At 35.7% G+C, this 21,859-nt stretch overlaps 1 protein-coding gene across 1 annotated transcript; it reads right to left on the reverse strand.

Annotated features, from left to right (window-relative positions):
* On the reverse strand, nucleotides 1-19,660 carry tmc1 (transmembrane channel-like 1). The gene is made up of 20 exons (XM_066711752.1): nucleotides 19,621-19,660; nucleotides 15,575-15,619; nucleotides 10,129-10,546; nucleotides 9,640-9,789; nucleotides 9,274-9,364; nucleotides 8,806-8,887; nucleotides 8,335-8,441; nucleotides 7,982-8,080; nucleotides 7,638-7,780; nucleotides 6,795-6,939; nucleotides 4,686-4,880; nucleotides 4,215-4,394; nucleotides 3,854-4,006; nucleotides 3,430-3,558; nucleotides 3,056-3,123; nucleotides 2,419-2,658; nucleotides 1,944-2,069; nucleotides 1,350-1,428; nucleotides 840-966; nucleotides 1-608 (listed from the first exon to the last, which is right to left on the reverse strand). The coding sequence occupies exons 1-20, from the start codon at nucleotides 19,658-19,660 to the stop codon at nucleotides 376-378; spliced, it is 2,850 nt and encodes a 949-aa protein (XP_066567849.1). The 3' UTR covers nucleotides 1-375.
* Between the last annotated feature and the right edge of the window lie 2,199 nt (nucleotides 19,661-21,859).

Raw genomic sequence — 21,859 nt, forward strand, 5'->3', positions numbered from 1 at the left:
TATAACATTCATTGTTTCCTGAGTGCCTTGTTGATAGGGAAAGTAGGAGAAGAGTGTTTGAAATCTTCATAATATATTCAATAAAATAAACAATATAAATATTTAACATTAACATTGATCAACAGCGACAACTATTGAAAACAAATTTTAGAAAATTGATTTTTGTATCTGTAACTTGTAATTCAACTCTTTTATAAAATGTTCATCAATTGCATTGGGTTCTCTTTCTTGTAAATTAAGAGACTTCAGTGAAGCATAACATCTCCATGGAAAGTTCTGGAATAACTATAAAAGCTTTTTCGCTTTTTTAAAGTGCACTGTAATATTTAAGGTTCAAATCACTGATACAATCCGTCAAAAATGTACACAGCCAGTTCAGTACCGGTAAGGATTTGGACCCCTCTGTGGTCGTGGTACTGGATGCCGTGAGTATCCAGGTAAATACCCAGGCATTCCTGGAGCCCTCGGGCCTGGGGGGCGAGTCACAGTGATTCTAGGAGGTGGGAGCCCCCCGGGATGTACTACCCCTCCGTTTGAAGGGCACTGTTGTCCAGGGTTCTGCCCGCTACTGGACATCTCTCCTTCTCTGCTTCCTGCTTTCATATCGGCTTGAACAGAGAAATGATAACAAACATCAGCACCAATACAGCATTTAAACTGAAAAAAAAAAGTTTATCTTTAGGTTTTGATAACACAGCTTCAATCACATGTCACTTATTATATTGAAAGTGATTTTCACTATGAAGCCCTGACTTTGTTTTTTCTGCTAAAATGGCTAATGGCCCTGTTTTGTTATGACTTATGGCATAACAGCAGACAAAGATGACCCTATCGCCTACCTTTCGTGTTATTTTGTCTTGTGCTGTTATCCTGTGTGGACTGAGCAACAGCATTTTTGGCTTCCTCCAAGTCACTTGCTGCTTTTAAAGCTGCCTTTTTGTTTTTCTTTTTATTCTCCTCATTTTGCTGGGTAAGAAAACACAATCAATTAAGACAAGATGAGTGTACCTGCGGTTCATGACTTTATCCCAAGTAGTATCACCTTGGGTTATATTTGCATAATTATATTTAACTGTAGGTTTCAAAATATCGAGTATCAGCTTGGTTTTATCAGTGATTTATCCAAGTCTAATCAAGAGGAATGTTACCTCCTGTAAACATAATCAGACAGCAATGTCACTGTGATTATATTTCCTTTACATCTGAAGGAAAATAAGAAATGCATAGCTAAAACCTATTCCAAAAACAAATTCAAAAAGCAGAAATGAGGGCTCCCTTTCTCTTGTAGCCTTTCTTATATTCTTGTGTACATTTCCAAATGAAAACATTAAGTTCATAATGTGACTTACGGTCTGAAGTTTCTTCTTCAGGTCTAGATTTGCAGCCTTGTATGCTTTGGATGTGGACTGCAGGTAGTAGATTGCTAAACTGAGACGGAAACGAATGATAAAAGGATTATTTTTGTTCTGTGAATAACCACAAACAACGTTTTCCAATTAATGTGAAAGATAATCGGTAACAACAACCCAACAAAATATTCAGAACATTGCTATAATGCAGTTACAGCATTTTAATAACAATTTCAATAAAATATTTCGTATTGTGTTATTACTATACCATGTACAAATGTACAATGTAAATATTGTACATGATACTTTGGGAGATTATTTTCTGATGTTTATTTAAAAACTTATTTATTACACTACACTGAATTTACTATAATCAAATAGCTTGATCTGATGTTTCTACTCACAGAACTATTTTAAGCAGTGGAAGTCTAATCTGAATGATGAAAATCTGATTATAGGTTTTGTATTTTATTATTTCTTTTCTATTTTTTATATAACTATTCTACTGTATTTTTACTATGCCCCATTGTAACACAATGTTAAGATGTTTCTGAGAAAATAATCTATAAAGCAAAACTTGACTGATTTACTTACACCATGAGCAATATGAATGGAAGAATCAGTCCAGGATTTGAGGCATAACTGAAAACTTTCCCAAACCAGGCTGGAAAATCACTCTCCAGTGTTTCTTGAATGACATCAAACATCCTGTCTTTCCCACTAAATAAAACAATAAATAAATAAATAAACTATAAGAATAAATTAGGTTTTTGGTCTGTTTAAACCAACATTGTCTGTGAAAGATTGTAATAGAACACTGGTATCAAACTACTATTAAATGTAAATAAGACTGATAATTACAGTTGTTACAGCATGACAGTTAAGGTACAAAACACACACACAGATATACTATCAATACCAGTACAGAGCTCAAATCCACAGGAAGACATAGCTCATACAGACAGTGCCCTCTAGTGGAACTGCATCTTATAAATATCATTTACAGTCAATGTGAAAAGGCTCAGGGGGTGAAAGTGATGTGTCTGCTTTGCGGATTGAGCTTTCTTACCTGAAGGGCCCACAGTCGAAGGAGGGTGGGATAGAAACAATGGTATAGACGGCTGGCAGAGTGGACAGGAACAGGATAACAAGCAGCATGGCCATGTAGAAATTGTTGGAGCCAGAGGCCTTAAATACTCTCTCTTGAGGAACATTACAGCACATTACAGCCCAGCACTGCAGGTACATGGACACATGGAGCCGAAGAACATTGATGGCTGGAAGGCAGGGGGCGTAAAAGGCACCCATCCTTAGGGGATAAGCGATAAACACAAAGTGAAGTCAATGATGAAGCACCTGCCCTCGAAACATTCATTTTTAGTCTCACACTTCTTTCCCCACCATCCCCCCTTTGGTAGATCAGCTTGTAGGCTCGTGCGATGTTTACTTTCACAGCACCACATTAAAGCAATTATATTCAGTGGCACTATAAATGATTATGCTAGGCCATTGCTACATGTGAAAATATTTGTGAATATGGTAGTCTGACATTATTATGTAAGAGCCGATGTAATTGAATCAAATAGTCTGCCAACCATTTCACTCTCAAATAATGTAATCTATCTGCAAAGTGCATTAATTGGGTTCATAAGTTTACGATGCCCACAAGTGAGAACATGAAATATCTAAGTAAATGTCTTACATACCAGATCATTCCTTGATTGAAAATGAGGCCAAGGACATTCCCACTGATATCAAACTCTGAGTATGAAGGCTTGAAGACAGAAAGAATAATATACATGGGTGAAAGAAATTCACAACCCAGTTTTCATTACTGATTTGTATTACACCTAACTAAGCATGCAAATCTATTCATGCACTTCTGTCATTTGTGTTCTCTGCTCTAAAGCACATGAATCTCCTGAATGATACACTCTAATTTTTTTCATATCTATGCCATTTCATGCAACAGAAGGAACCCATCTTTCTGAGATATAGTTAAACTGTAAAGTAAAAACTATAAAGTTACTAGAACTGTAAACACACTGCAATCGGTTCTGGGTGCCTCAGCAATACTTACAAAGCCATACTCCAAATCCCAGCACCAGCAGTAATTGAAGAATCGTACAAAGACAGCCCTAACAAAGTCTCCAATCAGAAGTGTTATATACGTGGTCATAGTGTCAGAAACAGTGAGACGCACAAACTCCTGTCAATGCATCAGATAGAGAGTTCAGAATTCACAATTTCAAAAATGTACCAAATTCATGTTTATTTGCATTGTTAATTTACAAGTACAACAAAGCCCTTTTCCAGAAGCAGAGTTCCACATTGCTATATGTCACATGACTATGAAAAGGGAGACGATACGAAAAATGTATATTTTATCTGAAATATTGCTGGATACTATGATGTTTCTAAGGCATGTTTACTATAGTACATTTACAAAACTAAACTGGCATAAGGGTAGCTAGAGAAAACACAGCAGTACGGGAATGTGTTACCTGTCCAACCATAGTTTCCCAGCAGGGACCCCTTGGGACATCGGCAGGATCCACATTGATAGGGGGGGCAGTTGCATTTCCTGTCAAAGTCCCATTGTAAAGACTTGCTTCCCATATTGTCATATTGAACTTGACCATGTCCTCCTCTTCTCGCTACAGTTAATTAAGCAGTCATTTCTTTATTGCAGGAAAGTCCACAAGACTTAATTTTTCCCCTTTCTGGCATTCATTTGATATATTCCTTACATGGAGATTTGGTGTGATGAACCATGGTAAGATAGAATATCTCATTATAATTGCTAAAGTAAAAGAATATATGTATATGAATACATTTTAATATTAAAATTGTTAGACAGCTTACTTTTAGATTGATCTCATCCATGAGTGCGATGATGAAGGTGTATAGGTTGCCGAGAAACAGGGCAAATATGCGCCCCAGCTGCCACTGCAGAGCGATTCGAGGGTGATAGTTTTCCAAAGCGCTGATAACATCAAATAGTGTTGGGCAGAACATCCCTAGCAGTGACATCACCATATTCACCTTATCAAGTAGAAATTATTCATTTGTATTATTAGGTTATTATAGAAGATGCCTTAAGACAACTTACATGGTTTAACAATGTCTAAAGTCCATTAATAATATCTGCATATACACAAGATTGCAAGGTTAATGACATCACAGAAAAATAAAATGATCTTTCCACTTCTAACGGGAAAAAATAAAAGGTATTTTATTAGTATACATTTTACTTTAGCTCCAATGTAAAAATACTAATTGGCATGTTTAATATTGATTGACAATGCTGGGGGATCATCTCCAGTTTATACGTACTTCATTCCTCTCCCACCAGCCATAGTTCTCCAGGCCCTCTAGCGCAAACTTCTGAGACCTCCTCACTACGAAATAGATGAGGTAGCCACTCCCAGCGAGGCAGCACAGCACGAGGAAGTTAGCGAGCACCCGCAGGAAGCGAGTCAGATGAATGTTTTCTTCTTTACGATTTTCTTGCTCTTCCACGATGGATTCCTGGAAGAAAGATGCTCACGGATTACACGGACCTCAGCACATCCCAGGTACATTTGAATTAACAGCAGAGCATGAGCTAGCAGTTTCCAGTACAGTATGTATCTAGTGTACAATGTTGTAGACTACAAAAAATATGGGCTTTGTGGATTATGTCTGTCACCGAAAGAGTCTGATTGAATAAATGGTTGTGTGACTATTTAGTTTCGTGAGAGATTTGCTCAGATTTCAAAACTCCTCTTCCCCAAAATCAGTATAACAGAGACCAGGCACTGGCAGACAATTGTTCAAAACTGAAGCGATGTGATTGGTTCAGAGCCATGGTACTCATCTTGACAGAAACTGTGACTGAAATAAAACTGTCAACTAAACTAAGGGCTGGATTAAATCGAAATTTTGACCCACCCGTTAATAGCAAACTGCAAACCTGTACAGTGAGGGAAAAAAGTATTTGATCCCCTACTGATTTTGTACGTTTGCCCACTGACAAAGAAATGATCAGTCTATAATTTTAATGGTAGGTGTATTTTAACAGTGAGAGACAGAATAACAACACAAAAATCCAGAAAAACGCATTTAAAAAAAGTTATAAATTGATTTGCATGTTAATGAGGGAAATAAGTATTTGACCCCTTCGACTTAGTACTTGGTGGCAAAACCCTTGTTGGCAATCACAGAGGTCAGACGTTTCTTGTAGTTGACCACCAGGTCTGCACACATCTCAGGAGGGATTTTGTCCCACTCCTCTTTGCAGATCCTCTCCAAGTCATTAAGGTTTCGAGGCTGACGTTTGGCAACTCGAACCTTCAGCTCCCTCCACAGATTTTCTATGGGATTAAGGTCTGGAGACTGGCTAGGCCACTCCAGGACCTTAATGTGCTTCTTCTTGAGCCACTCCTTTGTTGTCTTGGCTGTGGGTTTTGGGTCATTGTCATGCTGGAATACCCATCCACGACCCATTTTCAATGCCCTGGCTGAGGGAAGGAGGTTCTCACCCAAGATTTGACGGTACATGGCCCCGTCCATCGTCCCTTTGATGCGGTGCAGTTGTCCTGTCCCCTTAGCAGAAAAACACTCCCAAAGCATAATGTTTCCACCTCCATGTTTGACGGTGGGGATGGTGTTCTTGGGGTCATTCCTCCTCCTCCAAACACGGCGAGTTGAGTTGATGCCAAAGAGCTCGATTTTGGTCTCATCTGACCACAACACTTTCACCCAGTTCTCCTCTGAATCATTCAGATGTTGGCAAACTTCAGAAGGGCCTGTACATGTGCTTTCTTGAGCAGGGGGACCTTGCGGGCGCTGCAGGATTTCAGTCCTTCACGGCATAGTGTGTTACCAATTGTTTTCTTGGTGACTTATTTCCCTCATTAACATGCAAATCAATGTATAACTTTTTTTAAATGCGTTTTTCTGGATTTTTGTGTTGTTATTCTGTCTCTCACTGTTAAAATACACCTACCATTAAAATTATAGACTGATCGTTTCTTTGTCAGTGGGCAAACGTACAAAATCAGCAGGGGATCAAATACTTTTTTCCCTCACTGTACATCATAGCGGTTACATTTATGATTAGAAGAAAGTGGCATCTTACTAAAAATGCTGTCGCAACTGAGTACAGTTCTGTAGTTTTCTATTAGCGGGTGGGTCAAAGTTTTGATTTAATCCAGCCCTAACTCTGTTTACCACCTTACATCAGACAAACCAGGAACGAGACACTGAAAGCTATGAGCGAACTGTGAATCAGTTAGGGCATGACACATACCATATTTAAAGTTGTCTGATCATGCCCTAGCTCGCCTGATAAAAATACTTCCTTGTTAAACAAACAAACCTTATGCAACAAACACTGCACAAAATTAAAAATAGATATGTTTCTAAAACAGCCACTTTGTTTTAGAACTGGAAATTAAATACCTTAAAGCTAGTGGTTATGGAGGCAAACTTGTTGTCAGCTGTTTCAGGATTGCCAATGAGGTAATCCCAGCTGGTAAACATTTTCCAGCTGAAGTTAAAACTGGTGTCATCTCCTCCACCCTCTTCATTTGCATTTCTCGCCATTCTATGGGTAACAGATGTTTGCACATACATATTATTTTTCAGCTTCATCTCAATAACAAACTACACTAAATGCTTTTACCCACAATACACTTGATCACAAACTGATATAGGAATGTTTTTTTCCATAGCTTCAAATGCAAATGTGAGATTTCTGCAAATGCAAATTCTGTTTTCGTTTTTTTTAACCAAAATGCAGACCGTTGTTCTTGTTCAAACAAAACAGCAGTCAATATCCACGGATGTTCTTGTCCAAACAGTTTTAACAAATGTGTTGTGATTCAGGTTAAGATTACACTAATAATTTGATTATGATAAGATGGACAGGCAGAATGATAAAACACAATATTGTCCATTGATTGCAAAAACTGAAGTGTATGTGAGGAATTATATTAAAATATTACCAATTACCTATTTTCATATAGGGTTAATTGCATAGTCAAATGACAATGTGCACACACAGTTGGAGGAAAAGGTAGGAAGAATACAGTTTATCAAACAAACATACCATCTCATAAAAAGACACAGTGAATCCCACATAAGAGTTTTAAAGGCCTGCAGGCCAGTGTAATATATCTCCTGCCATGATGAAAGGAATCACTGACTCAAGCAATAGACTCAGAACTAAACTTAGACTATTGAAAAAACTAAGACAAAAATATGACTGGATGTTTTTTTTAATCCAAAGTACTGAATACTCACGTTCTTATCACCACCATGAAGCTGTAAGCAATTGTTCCCACTCCGACTAGAAAGTAGGACAAGGGCATGCGGAATTTAAGCCACCCAACAGCACGCTGGTTGTTGTAGTAGCCATAGAACAGCACTGAGTACTTAGCGTATCCCTGGAAAATAATACACAATATCAACCTTCTGTTTGTTGCAGCTATTCCAAGTTAAAAGAAATAAGAAGAAAAACATGATTTATCTGTGATACAACTGTTATTCTATTGTTTGTGTTTTCTACACAAAAGACATTGAATATAATTCCTGGAAAGCTGTTGTCTTATCAGTGAAAGGTTTATAATACAAAACAAGAATCTCACTCCAAAGTCCCACAATACAGCGAAGTCCATAGCCGTGGCTTCCTCGTTTCTTGGTACAGTCTTCCTAGGCATAGTGCCATAAGGCTTCCCCATTAGTGCCTTGAAAAGAAAACACTGACACTTCAAAACGTAGCCGAACACTGAAGAGAATACATTGTGTATTTTATGCCATGAGTCCGTTGAGTCTGTATCATTTTCAGATATAGTGCCACAAAGGAAAAGCTCAAATTGAGTGATTATTTATTTTGTTTTGTGATTACATTATATTGTATTTATTTATAAGAAGAATATAGATTGTTATTCAATTGTATGTGTAATATGTAACATTACAAAATTACTAACAGTTTTCTTACCTCAGGAACCATAACAAGGCCAAAGGTCAAGCCAAACAAAACCATATTGATTCCATACATCCATCTTAGGAAAATGAAATAGGAGGCAACAGAGGAACCGAAATGACCTTAAAAGGCCACATAAATGGTTAGAATTGTTTGCAATTTGACAATTCATGTCAAAGTGTGGCTGCTGTTCCAAGTACAACAATATATCCATTTCAAGCATAATCAAATTAAAGCCATCATAATTATTTTTAAGCAATACCTTTATCTATAAATTCAGCTATTCAACTAAATACTCTTCCCCCTCAAGGTTTATTGGATATCTTCAAGTCGCAGTTGAACTTAACATTACTGTACTGAACAGTGTCAAGCACACAATGTGAGACTTACATTTTAACCTAAAGCCTTTCCAGCAGAAACAGCTTTATTTCTTGACACATTAGATGTTTTCTTTTACTGTGCAATGTACAAATAAGACTGCCTTACTTTCTATTTCCTTAATTTTCATTTCCCAAGGTATACAAGCTGTTTTGAAGTTCTCAAAATCACGCTGAAACTTCATCCATTTCTGAAAGGAAAAATAAACTGTTACAAGTATTACTTTGTAGTGTAACCACAAGGTGGAGCTATTGCACCGGAATTCAGCTGGTGTGTAATCCAAATGAAAGAAAATTCATTTGTTTTACACATGGTATTTATTTTACATTTGTGGAAATGTGTAATTAATTCAAAAATTGAAAAACATACTTATTTATTTAGCTAATGTTTTCTTTTCATAATTCATGCATTTATTAATTTCTTAATATTTGTTTTGGATTTTGGCACAAATTGTTCTCCATACATTTCTACTGTTAAAACACCGACAGTAAACACTATTAGAAAAAGATTGAAATTGATTTTAAGTCAGCCATGCTCTTACAAGGAGAATGAATTATATTGTTAAGTGAACCTTACCTTTAGCATCATCACTTTGAATGCATAAAATTTTCGACCTTTTCCTTTGCCAAGGGCGCCTTCAAATTTCTCTACAAACTCCTGTGCCTCCCTGGATAAAAAGGATAAAAACAAACCACAGAGATTTAACCACATGCCATTTCCTGTACACTTAGTATTTCAAATGGATAAAATACAAGGGGGCCGAGTCATCAGTTATAACATTCTGATAAGTTATGGTGGGCAAAGCTGGTCATTCTGGGCAGCTTCATCAATTCTGTTTATTAAAGAAAGGATGGAATTTGGACAAGAAACAAAACATGCTATGACCTTCCAGAACACAGTGCTGGACTGACATGCCATTCATAAATCCTTAGCTTCACCTACTTAAGGGTCTCCAGTTTTTTCTTCATGCGCCATGGTTTGTTTCTCAAGATAGAAATGAGCTTCTTCCTTTCCTCCACAGCCTCCTTCAGCTTCGCTAGTTCTTCCTCAGTAAGGGATTCTTCTTCCTCGGACGAATCCTCAGAATTGGAACTGGAAGAACAGCAATAGAGACCTCACAGTTTTCATATTTTTTGACCTCTGTTAGATGCGCATGTCAGTACAGGTGGATCACGTGTGTTCATTTGAAGGATACATAGATCACTGATTTAGACTGGTGCTGGTGTTTGGTGACTGGATCTGAAGTAATTTGTATATTATATAAAGATATATGTGATATTTAGTGTTAAATGATCCATATCACATAATTACGTGATCATTATTGTGTAAAATTAAACAGTGTGAAAATACTCCCTACTTTGAACTTTGTTGAACTTCGTGTCTCATTTGATTGAGATTGTTATGATGCCATTCCAAAACAAAATATTTTACCTCGACTCCGCCTTCTTCTTTTTCTTCTTGTCATTTTTGTCATTCTTTTTAACCTTTGCCTTTGAGTCCTTTTTTCTTTTTTTCTTGTCTTTTACATCAACACTACGTTGCTCCTCTTTAGTATTTCTGCCTTTCTTTTTCCTCTTGGCGTCATTCTCATCCTCCTCCTCTTCCTCAGAGGCCTGTTTTCTGGTCCTCTCGTTCTTTCTGTTCTTCTTGTGCTTTGGCGTCTCCTCTGTGTCGTCTTGTGTTTTCCTGTTCCCCCCTCTGTCATTTCTCCTCTTGCCCTTCCCTTTGCCAGTGTCATCTTTCGACTTTTCCTTCGTGGCCTTTGTTCCCCTTTTCCTTGAGTTCACTTTCTTCGCAGGCTTGCTGTGCTTCCTCTCCTCTTCAGACCCCTCTTCCCCTGAACTTGTATCTTAAACATTCAAAGACAAATATAAAGCAATACGACTCAAATAAATATCTTCTCCACTGTCACTTACATGTAGGCATATCACTGTATGAAGGAGAGCAAGAAAGAAACAGAGATTATTATTTAAAATGTCATGAAACAATGTTGACTGAGAAAATAGTCCAGGTCAGTGTTCCTGCTTGTGAGGAGCCTACAGTGGGAAATGGAAGACTCACAAATGTTACCCGAGTCTGCTCTGGAAAGCACCGCACGGTAGGTGACAAGTTGTAAGTCTCTTACTTTGTATGGATACGAAGTTTCTCTTGTAACACTGTGTTGTCAATAGCAGTGATGAAGGCAAGGAGTTATTTAGAGGTCATATAGGACATCAGATTTCAACTGGGCAGCAGTATAGGTTTTCGAAAGACACGAGAAGCTAACCAAGCTATTTGTGCTTCATCTGATACTTGTTTTTCATGTATTTTAGCTGCACAGCAAAGAAATAAAGCTTTCTTAGTGGAATATAATGCTCATTTGTACTGAAATCCCTATGGTAACACTGGGATCTGTATATATAATCTTTGTATCCATGTATGTTTCTGTAACTGCCTGCCCTTTAAGAAGAAACACATCAAATATACCTTTATTTGATTTTAATACTAACTGAGTGCCAGGCAGGCACTGGATTGACTTTGCTTATGCTTATGCACTTCAATTTATACAGTTTACCCTGGGTAATGAGGAGGGCCACTGCAGCCACCACATTAATACGAGCTTAGTTTAACTTAACATAAATTATTCAGGTGAAAGAGACAAGATAGCAACCACAAGACAAGTAAAGGAAACATGTCTGATACATCCTGAGAACTGTAAATATAAAACGCATAACTGACCAGAGGTATCAAGCTCAGTTACTTATTAGGAGGGTCACAGTGCCCTCTGTTTCTTGTGCCAACTGAATTATTCTAGTTTATGGTCTGTTAAATATATATACTATTCTTTTAAAGTTAAGATTGAATATTTCTTTTTACAGCTGTTGGATTTGAAGTTTCTGTTGATTCACTGTGCACTGGGTATAACATTATTATAGTATAGGAAAGTATTAAATGCATCCATTAGTTCAGCTAATCAATTAAATTACAGAGAACTGGGCTAGCAAAAGGACAGAAAACATAATTGTTGTAACAATTAATCTTAAACATGTATTAACAATGTTTAAACAATCCATACCCAGAACAGATATTTATTATAATAATGTATTATTATTATTATTATTATTATTATTATTATTATTATTATTATTATTATTATTATTATTATTATTGTGTTATAAAATAAAGAAATGCGAATTGGTAGAGAAGCATATGTGTTCTGTGTTCTTCTGTGTGTGTAAGTTGAGTGCCCAATTTTACATATACTATTTTGAAAGATTGTAGGTGCCAATATTGTTGCTGCTGCAGTTTTTCGTACTCCCACACACAAAGCTAACATTTTGGTTTTGAAAGCAATGTAAAAACTAAAGAGATTTCTGGCACTCAACAAACCAACTGAATAATTCATAACATGGTGTAGAGAGTGAATTATATCAGCAAAAAAAAAAACTCTAAAAACTTGGATACCTCCAGCATAGTGCAAGGTGAGCGATACACATGCTGTTTTGGCACTCAAGTTACACCTACTGAAAAAATGCATGTCTTTTTATAATTATGAATTACGAAAACAACTACCAAAGGAAGGTGCTCCACTACAGTTTACAGATACTGGGTAGATGGCAAGTAACTTTTCCAGATCAATCCTGTGCTAACCTCTACATTACACTTTCATATCTCCCCCCTACCTCCCTTGCTCCCTCATTCTCCTCTCAGTCTCCCCAGTTGGGGAACAAGCTAGCCTGACACATTACTACATGACAGCATTAGTCATCGATACCAGCATTTCCCAACCCCTTCCACCCGCCCACACCATTGTAACAAAAAAAAAATACTTTCAGAGAGAAACCTGAGCTTGTCCTGATGTAAAGATCTGTGAAATTCTATTAGGAATTATTTATAAAGAATACATTATCTCAAAAAATTGAAAATTTGATCAGTTTTAATTAGGTATAAATATTGTAGGAACCTCATATATTTATGTTGTTTAGAGAGTACTATTTTAAGTCATTTATCAACATTTTACATTTAAATGATAGGTAAGAATTAGGTTTACATTGTGGATTGGGCTAGGGTTAGGATTACAGTCCCTAGAAAAATAAGGTTGTCATTAAGGTTTATTTTTATGTATTTATTTGTTCTCATGTGTTCCATAGCACACCTGTTCAAGCCTAAAGGCACCCAAGTGTACCACAGCACACTGGTTGGGTAACACTGATCTTTATAAGCCTGTCACAGTGATTTCAAACATAAACCTACCATGCACAGGTGCTAGCCTTTTGGTATAGTGGGTTTGTTTTTTGTTCAAATGTCCGCAGACCATGTGAGCTAATGTTGTTTAGACTCAGACTAAAGGAATGGCTAACAGATTCAAAAGCTGAAGATAAGAGTCCAATTTACTCTAACTGACACATCTACGTATATGAACTCACCACAGCTTTCTGTAGATTTATCATAAATTAATTTATAGATGCACTCACACTTACATTAAAGTGCTTTTTAGTCAATATGTGTGTGCTTTAGTGCTAAATTTCAAGATGTGTCTCAAAGCTTTCCCCATAAATGGATGTATCAGTAAGGTCAGAGATAATGGCTTAGAATTATTACTCCCCTTACGTCTGGATTTCAGCCCATTGCAGTAATTTAGCTTCAGACATATTATTGTAAATTTTAAAAAATGACTGCAGCCAAAGGATGCCTCCCGTTATCTCTTCTCCTGATTAATGCAAATCATGTTCAGTATTCAGTCAGAAGTGCACTTCTATAAAGATATCCTTCATCCTTAGTATATTCTTTTAAGGCAGAAAATGTGTAAGAACAATTGAAGACTATCATTATTATGTCAGTAGCATGTCTGTCAAATACCTCATTTCTAAATACACTATGTTCAGATGTATTCATACCTTGTAAAATGTTGAAAATCAAAGTTTTCATGTTTAAATGCTGTAATCCTTCCATTGCTTCTTTGGCTCTCTGCTAGTTTCACTAAACCTATGGAAGCTGATTCCCAACTGGGTATAAAAGCATGGTTTGCAACAATAGCAGTTCAGTCAGTACATGCAGGGAATGTCAGAACTGTGTGCAAAGATCTCAGGCAAAAGATCACTAATCTGGAAAGATCTGATCTGATTGGGGATTTTCTAAAATCCAGATTTATAGCATATATATATATATATATATATATATATATATATATATAAAAAGGTCCCTTTTATTTAACCTGGGGAAAAGAAAACTGAGACTGTAATTGGAATCAAAGACAATGTAATGTATCAACACCTACTGCTAAGTGTACTGCAAAGATTCTAACAATGGTGGTACCATAGCTGATCAAAACTTCACTATTCAAAGATGTAGTGAAATCTTCCTAAATCAAATTACCATTACATTGCAATGGAATGATTACTCAGGAAAGGCAAAATTATTATTAGGTTTCTTATGCCTATACTGCTTTTCTCAATCCTTTCTGAACTACAATCAGGTGTGTTCTAAGGAGGTCAGGTCTCTTTACAGAGTCAAGTTCCCAAGGTAATCCCAGGGCCTGTTATCTGTTACCTATCACTTGAGTACAGTAGTTATTTGAACCAGACATCTGTAAAATTAGAGCCCCAGAATTAAAAGACAAGACATGAGTTGAGTGGTAGGAACAAAGCCTTTCACTAATGTTACACTTGTAAAGGTTGCTTCTCTGTGTGTCTGTGAATGGGTTTGCTTAAAAAGAAACCTGTGTTGGCCCTCAGAACACTGAAACTCATACGTGTTTTGCATAATTTACACAGAATATCTAGTAAGAATTTGGGATAGACCAAATCAAAACTTTGACCTACCCACAAACTGCAAACTACATAAACGAGTCTGTTTTAACCAGAGTAATCTCCCACTGAAACTCATGTTAATTAATGGGGTCCTGCCTTTTCAGTATGTCGTAAACGGAGATACATTCTATCAGGGTCCATTATAAGTATAAATCAAAACACAATAGGCTACAAGTTTGTAATTAATGATGTATTTGTTCTATAGCCCTTTCTCCCTGAATTATACTACCATTTAAAATCCATATCTGGGGATAAAGGGGTAATTGAATTCACCCCATCTACAGAAAATGCTTTATCTAAAGGTTTTTAGTTTTTTAACCCTGCTGTTCTTGTATGGTGCTTAAATTAAATCAAGGTCATTACTGACTATTGCATTTCAACATTTAAATGTCAACATTGAAATGTTGTGGTTAGCAATATTGAAGATATTTTCTAGTGTGAATATATATATATATATTTGAAGGCTGAACACATTGCAAGAAGAACAGACCAAAGATGGACAAAGGAAGGCCTTGAATGGATCCCAAGAGATTTAAAAAGACATAGAAGACAACCACATGACACATGGGAAGATTAAATAATAAACTTAGCAGGCATAACATGGAAGAGCTTTAGCTTAGATCAAAAGCAAGTGGAAACATCTTGGGGAGGCCTTCATCCAGCAGTGTATGCATTCATTATCACCTATAGTATGAATTCTAGAACTAAAAAGTACGTATTGAATAATTCTGATATTTACATCAAAGCATTAGAATTAGCAAAATTGAAACAGATCTGTTTGCATTGTCCAGAGCAAAGGGGTGCCTCCCTCCAGCCAGAGGTGACTCTTCAGATATAGACCAGGTTTACAAAAGCTGACAGCACAGCCTACCTTCACTGTGTTTGACACCAGAGCTCTAAAGTTCGACAGGCTGACATACACTTTGCTAGCAATTCTTCACTATACATTCCTCCTGACTGACTGGAGGATCAAGAGAGGGCGCAAGTGCTCCCAGCAGGCTTAGCAGACCTAATTTCACAAGGCCTGGGGCTGCTGCAGCACATTGTCCACACACGTCTTCGAGATGAAAGAAAGTTGATTATCCTACCGATCTTGTCATCCTCATCATCTTCATTGTCCACCTCAATGCTGACTGTCAAGAAAGAACAGAAAATAAATATATGACCATAACTACTAGCAAGACAGTCCCCTGTGCTATCCCATTCAGTTTAAAACCATATGTTTAACAAATAAATAAATATTAACAATTAAATAATGCTAAAAAAAGCTTCTGTTTTATATACAAGTTTTACATTTTACATTTTTCAAAGTTGCTTAAATGATAGCATTGACCTGGAAGAGTGGTATGTATCTTACTTATACACTATAACAACACATAAAGACCCATAAAACCTTGATTTTAGGAATCGTGCCAGTTCCACTTTAATGGTACAGTTTATATGTAGCTTCAAAATATACCAATCATCAATTTTGTATTCTTTTAAAAACCTTCTTTTACAAAATGTTTGACTAAACGCACAGTATTAGATAACAGCACATGTGCGGCATATTATAATAATCGTCACCATATCCTTTTCAATGCAAAAATTGGAAGGGAGGTTACAATTAGTTTATTCTCCTAATCTGGTTTGCCATTGTCAGATGAGTATGGGAACAAAGGCGCATGTTAAATAATGAATACCTGTTTACAGACTTAGCATTTGTGTCTTTGTGTAACCGGATCTGCACTTTACATGCATCATTACATGGAGAGTAATGTTTTACAAAGGATACAAAGAGGCCTATAATGAAGCACCTTTCGGTTCCATCAGAGGCCTTTAGTGAGGGAATGGGGCAGACTGAGGTAAGGGAACAAAATAGAGGCATATTTGCTGCAGTTATCTGCAGTACAAATCTATTAACAAACCAGGACTATCACAGGTAAATGCTATGTTCAAGGCATGTCTATGGAGCATACAGAATATAATGGCAAAGAAGCAGCATGATGTATTAACTAAAGTACAAGCAGAACAACTATTATCTTGTGATTGATGCATTTGATATGAATTGAAAATATTTTGGTACCATATTGTTGTGTTCAAAAATCAAAATGTGAACAGAGTTAACGTGAACCTGTCCAGATAAAAGAAGCAATCTTAATTTGTTTAAAATGCAACTGTCTAGACATTTAGTTCTTGCCAATTTTAACATTCTGAGTGTTGCATTTATTAGGTTAAGGTGTTAAATGCATTTCCAATAACATGTAATCTGTATGCATCTCCAATACCCAGGTAAAATATTATGTATATAGTGAAGTATAAATGGTTTGTCTGTGATAACAAATACTTAGTTCAGAGAGCAGGGAGATCTATCAGTCTCCATAACCATTTAATGTCACTGTGTAAATCTTCACCATTTTTGTATTATCATTTATTTTTATTTGGGTTTCATAATATTAATACTCATCTCAATAGTGATGAGTCATTGAATAACTTCACAAATTTAGTACTAAATAACTTGTTTTGTAAAATGTTGATCATTTCTGCTCGTGTCACCTTATGATCTGTTCATCGGAAATCAGTACATTGCACTTTGTTCTAGTCAAGATGAAAGTTAAGACTACTGCATCAAAATAAAGTTTACATTTCATGTGTACAAGAATATTGTAAAGTTCTTTTGTAGTAACAATTTAGTAACACAGATTATCTTAAGTGATCTTGTATCAATCTACACGAATACTGGGTCTAACCAATCTATTGTAAGTGTCAGGCATAAATAGCAGTTTTGGTCTCATACACTGAGATACAGGGCTGCCTCGCAATAGATCCAGTAAGCAGACAAAAGTCTTAGAGGGGAAATGTGGGAGTGACAGACATTCGTTAAGCAGGATATAGTGAAATCAATACCTACAACCAGAAGCCCAAAAGAATGACAGGCAATTCCCTTTGGCACAGGAAAAGACAAAGGTTCCTGTACAGAATTCAGTTCTTCCTTAAGATCATCAATTTGTGTCTCACTGTTTTTGATAGAGTATTGTATTGCGTCATTTAATTGTCGATTGTGTAGTAGTTCCAACTCAACATGAAACAGACAAGTTTGTTTCCTTAAAAAATGGGTGTAGTTAACTTTGTTGCCAAGTGTTCCCAAGGTGATTTGAGGTGAAGATATTCATATCCAATTAGATCATTAATGCAGTCAAAACCAAAACTTCGTCAAACTGACTCACCTATGCAACTGAAACAAGCTGACTCACGGGTAGGTCAGAAGTAGGTCGGCCTGGCCCACGTCAGCGGGGCGGACACCTTAATTTGGAATTGGCCTCCGATTGGTAATACTGACTATGATAGATTGTTGGCAGCTGTTGTTGCTTTCCTTGTTTGTTCCTTTTCACTCTAAACGTGTTGGGTCCCATTCGTCCATGTGTGTTTATGTCTGTGGGTCCTTACAAATATGTGTGTGTCTTTGTGTGTGCCAGTGCTAAAACCTCACAGACTGTGTTTCTGTATATCTCTGGTACGATACAAGTTATTCCCTGTCATGCTTTTTCAGTTAAAGAGCTTCACCCCTTCATAGGATCCACTAAATTGTTACATTTTCTACAGTACAAAATGATCATACCTTCGATAGTTTATTAAGTATCAGACCGTTCAGCTCGCCTGATTCACAGTGATGCACTAGTCTGACTCATTCTAATACACTTTGTTGGATTCAATTTAAGTTGTCCCCTTTGCCAAGATTTCATTTACAATGTTATACAAATATCAAATTAAATGTTTTCTTATTGTGTTCATGAATACCTTAAGCTGAAACTTTTAGTTCATTTGAGAAAAACAAACATCCCTAAAACTGAAGTGTGACAGAAATGACTGCAGGGGAAAAACAGCCTGCACTTTCCTTTATTGAGCTTTAAGGAAAATGGATTAGAGTGGCTATCTTAACACTCACACACCTAAATAAAGCTCAGCTTCATAAGTCCAACAAAGCTAAACTCATGTGGATCTGTTTCCAATATTTGTTGTACTGTATGGCTTATATAACTTTTATAAGGCTCTCAGTCACTGCTCTCATATGACCAAGGGCTCGCAGTCTGGTCAATACTTAAATGTAAATGACTACAGGACAGGCCAACTCAGAAAGTGACATATAGCTGATCCTACAATATAGCTGGTTCCTTATTTGCCTATATAATGAACTTATAGCAGATGCATTAGTTACAAGGAGCCTACTGTGTCATCTTTGAGCTGTTTGTGGGCCAAGAAAATTAAAAATAATACACATTGCATTCCAATCCTTCATTTGAAAGCATGTTATTGGGTGATTTACGTGAACGACTGTTGTTCATTAAAACATGGTTATTTATCAATGACATTATCTCAGAGATTGTTGATCAGTGATTCAGCCTGGAGAAATCTGTCAGTTTCCAGTTAAACTGAGTTAAGACATAGGGTATAAAAAATGTTAACTTTCTATACATTTCTATGAAAATTGAGTGCAAAGATTATACATCCCCTTTGTTTATGTACCATCAATTAAGCACATTTGGAAATAGTTTAGCTAAGTATATTGTATCATGGTTATTGGGTATACTAAATTAAACATACCATTGTTATACGGTCTTAGGAGAACTGATCTTTAAGATACAATTTATTTTAAATTAAACAATACAGCCTATATATGTATAAAATGCAGTTCAACGATTCATCTTGTTATGCCTACTGACTTTGACAATGCAACCATAGTTAAAATATGAGTCCAGTAATAAATATTCACAATAAGAACTGCTTATTGTGAATCAATCAAGTTACATATTAACATCTGTGTCTTTCTTAACATTCAAATACATTTATAATTCAAAAACACACAATGTAATGTTTTCAGTTCTTACAGTTTTAGAATAATTTAATAGACCACAAAAGACAAGCTTCATTCAACCACAGCACCAGCAATAAAATAAATAAAATCATACTGTTTAAATATAGAGATTCTAGACCATTCTAAGACACCCAGATTAAATTTTAAGATTTGAGTGATGCTTTCTTTCCTTTATAATATATTTTTAAAACACAGCAAATATACTGTGACAATCAGTTGTCATATATCTCATAAAACAAAATATAAAATTGAAAAAATAATTAACATAATAAATACAATTACCATCACTTTCATTGGTGATAAGTTTCTGATGTCGTGGCATCTTTGCGATTCAGCAGACAATTCCCAAGTCTTGCTCCCTCAGGTCCCCAAAGTAGTAAAAATGTTTAGGATGATTCAGGTGCTTTTGGCTAGATGATTAGCATTTCACTTGAGCTGCTCACTTTTACCTGCCATTCACTGATCTAATGCAAGAACAACACTGAGTGAAACATTAGAAGGAATGAATTTCACTACTGCTAAATTTTTCATGAAGCTTTAGCTTCCTTTTTTGGGTATAGAAGCTCTAGCCAAAATAATGACAATGTTTTGATGTTCAAGTCAACCCTTCACTGTGTGGTACAGGAAACGCAAATTGAAATGCATGTATGCATATTTATGAGAGCTGCAGTAATATGGGGGAATATATGAAAACCTCTTGAAATAATTCAACAAGTAGAAATAAAGATTTATTTTATTTTATTTTTCAAAGAAAAATAGATAGGTCCCACAATTATATTAATATTTCTAGGTAGTTCCATTACATAAATAGTTATGAGTTTTTCTTGAATGTAGGAATTTCCCTTAATTACATTAAAGATTATGAATTTTAAATTGGCTTTGAATTTGTTTTCCATATCCACAAAAACAAATGTTAATATAAAGAGATTATAACAAAGAGTCATTTGATTGTATACACAAATATTTAAGTTAATGCTCATGAGCAATTACATATGCATAGGCTTAGCTTTAGGGTTAAATCTAAAGTTTATATAGATTATATATTTTTTCTAAGTTACTGTTCTCTCTCATTGTAAAAGGCTAATTCAAAGAATTGTATAAACAGTACAGATAAAAGTATATTATCCTACAACTACTTATGTACATTCAATGAGACTCAAAAGTTATAATCTACCTTAAAATCTGGACAAGGTGAAATAGCTGTATAATTTAAAATAGCTTAAGCTTCCACCTTCACTTACATATGTAGTCAGTTTAAAATTGTAGATGGGTATCATCTTACAGACACACAACAGAAGATAAAGAATGAATGGATGTCTTATTTGCTTCATTTCTATTCCCTCTGCATCAAGGCACTGCTGTGTTTAAAACCAATGAGAGAATACTGTCAAATCAATCTGATATAAAGAGCTGAAATGTGTAGAAAAACAATACAGCAAAATAATAATACATAATTTTAAGCATGTACACATATACGGGTGTGCTGCTACCCAACAAAAACTTACCAACTTTTTTCTTTTTGTATTTCCATATTCAAAGCTTCACATCATTTTTATTCTACATATATCTGGCAATTTATTTTTTGCATGAAATTATTATCATCCCAAATTTACAACAAAAAAGGATTCTGTTCAATAAATAAATAAATGTCCACAAGGGGGCAGAAAAGTTCAAATACCCTTAAGAGCTCCTCTGCATGTAACTGCAGTACTTTTTTTAACAAATAGTCAAAATACCAATGAACACATTGGAATTTTCTCTTAAATTATGTATTATTGGGTAGTTTAGTAAAATGAGTGAGCAAAGCTTTGTCCAAGGACTGAATGAATAAATCCATATAAAACAACAAATGCAGCAATAACATAATGTTACAGATTCCAAGGCTTCATACAGTTGACTTCATAAGGAATAGCTTGTGTTACTCAAACTAAATTTAGCTTGCTGTGTGTGGGGTAAGCCTGCGGAAATCTAAAAGGTGCTTTCAAAACAAAGTAACATGATCTGTCTTTAATGGCATATATTGATGTAGCAAGATGTGAAATATGTATTATGGCAAAGCAGAGAATATCTGGATAGCGCATTGCATCACATGAATGTGTCACTTGCTCTTTTTCAAAGATTCTAATTAAAACTACTGATTAATGGTCCCAGACACACAGGGTTCTCTGTTGTGCTCAGAAAGAACTGCCTATTCCTACTCCATATTCCTAATAAAGCAACTATATGATTGTATATTAGTGCATTTATCCATTAAGTCATTCATTCATTCATTCAAACAAATACAGATGCAACAGAGACTCTGAAGGATGTAAAGATTAAAGATTTGTATTCTTGAGGCATCTGGCCTTGAGCCATTCAAGTAAATAGCTTCTAAGAACTGCATAAACACAATATAAAGTAATTATGTTCATTATATTGTTATATTCCAATCACTTTTATTGTAAAAATTGAATTAATTACAAATGTAGATACTGACAAATACCAAAGTTAAAATAAGAAATATCCAAAAATGTATTTTATA

Source organism: Amia ocellicauda, chromosome 8, assembly GCF_036373705.1.
Source record: "Amia ocellicauda isolate fAmiCal2 chromosome 8, fAmiCal2.hap1, whole genome shotgun sequence".
In the NCBI taxonomy this organism is placed as follows: Eukaryota; Metazoa; Chordata; class Actinopteri; order Amiiformes; family Amiidae; genus Amia; species Amia ocellicauda.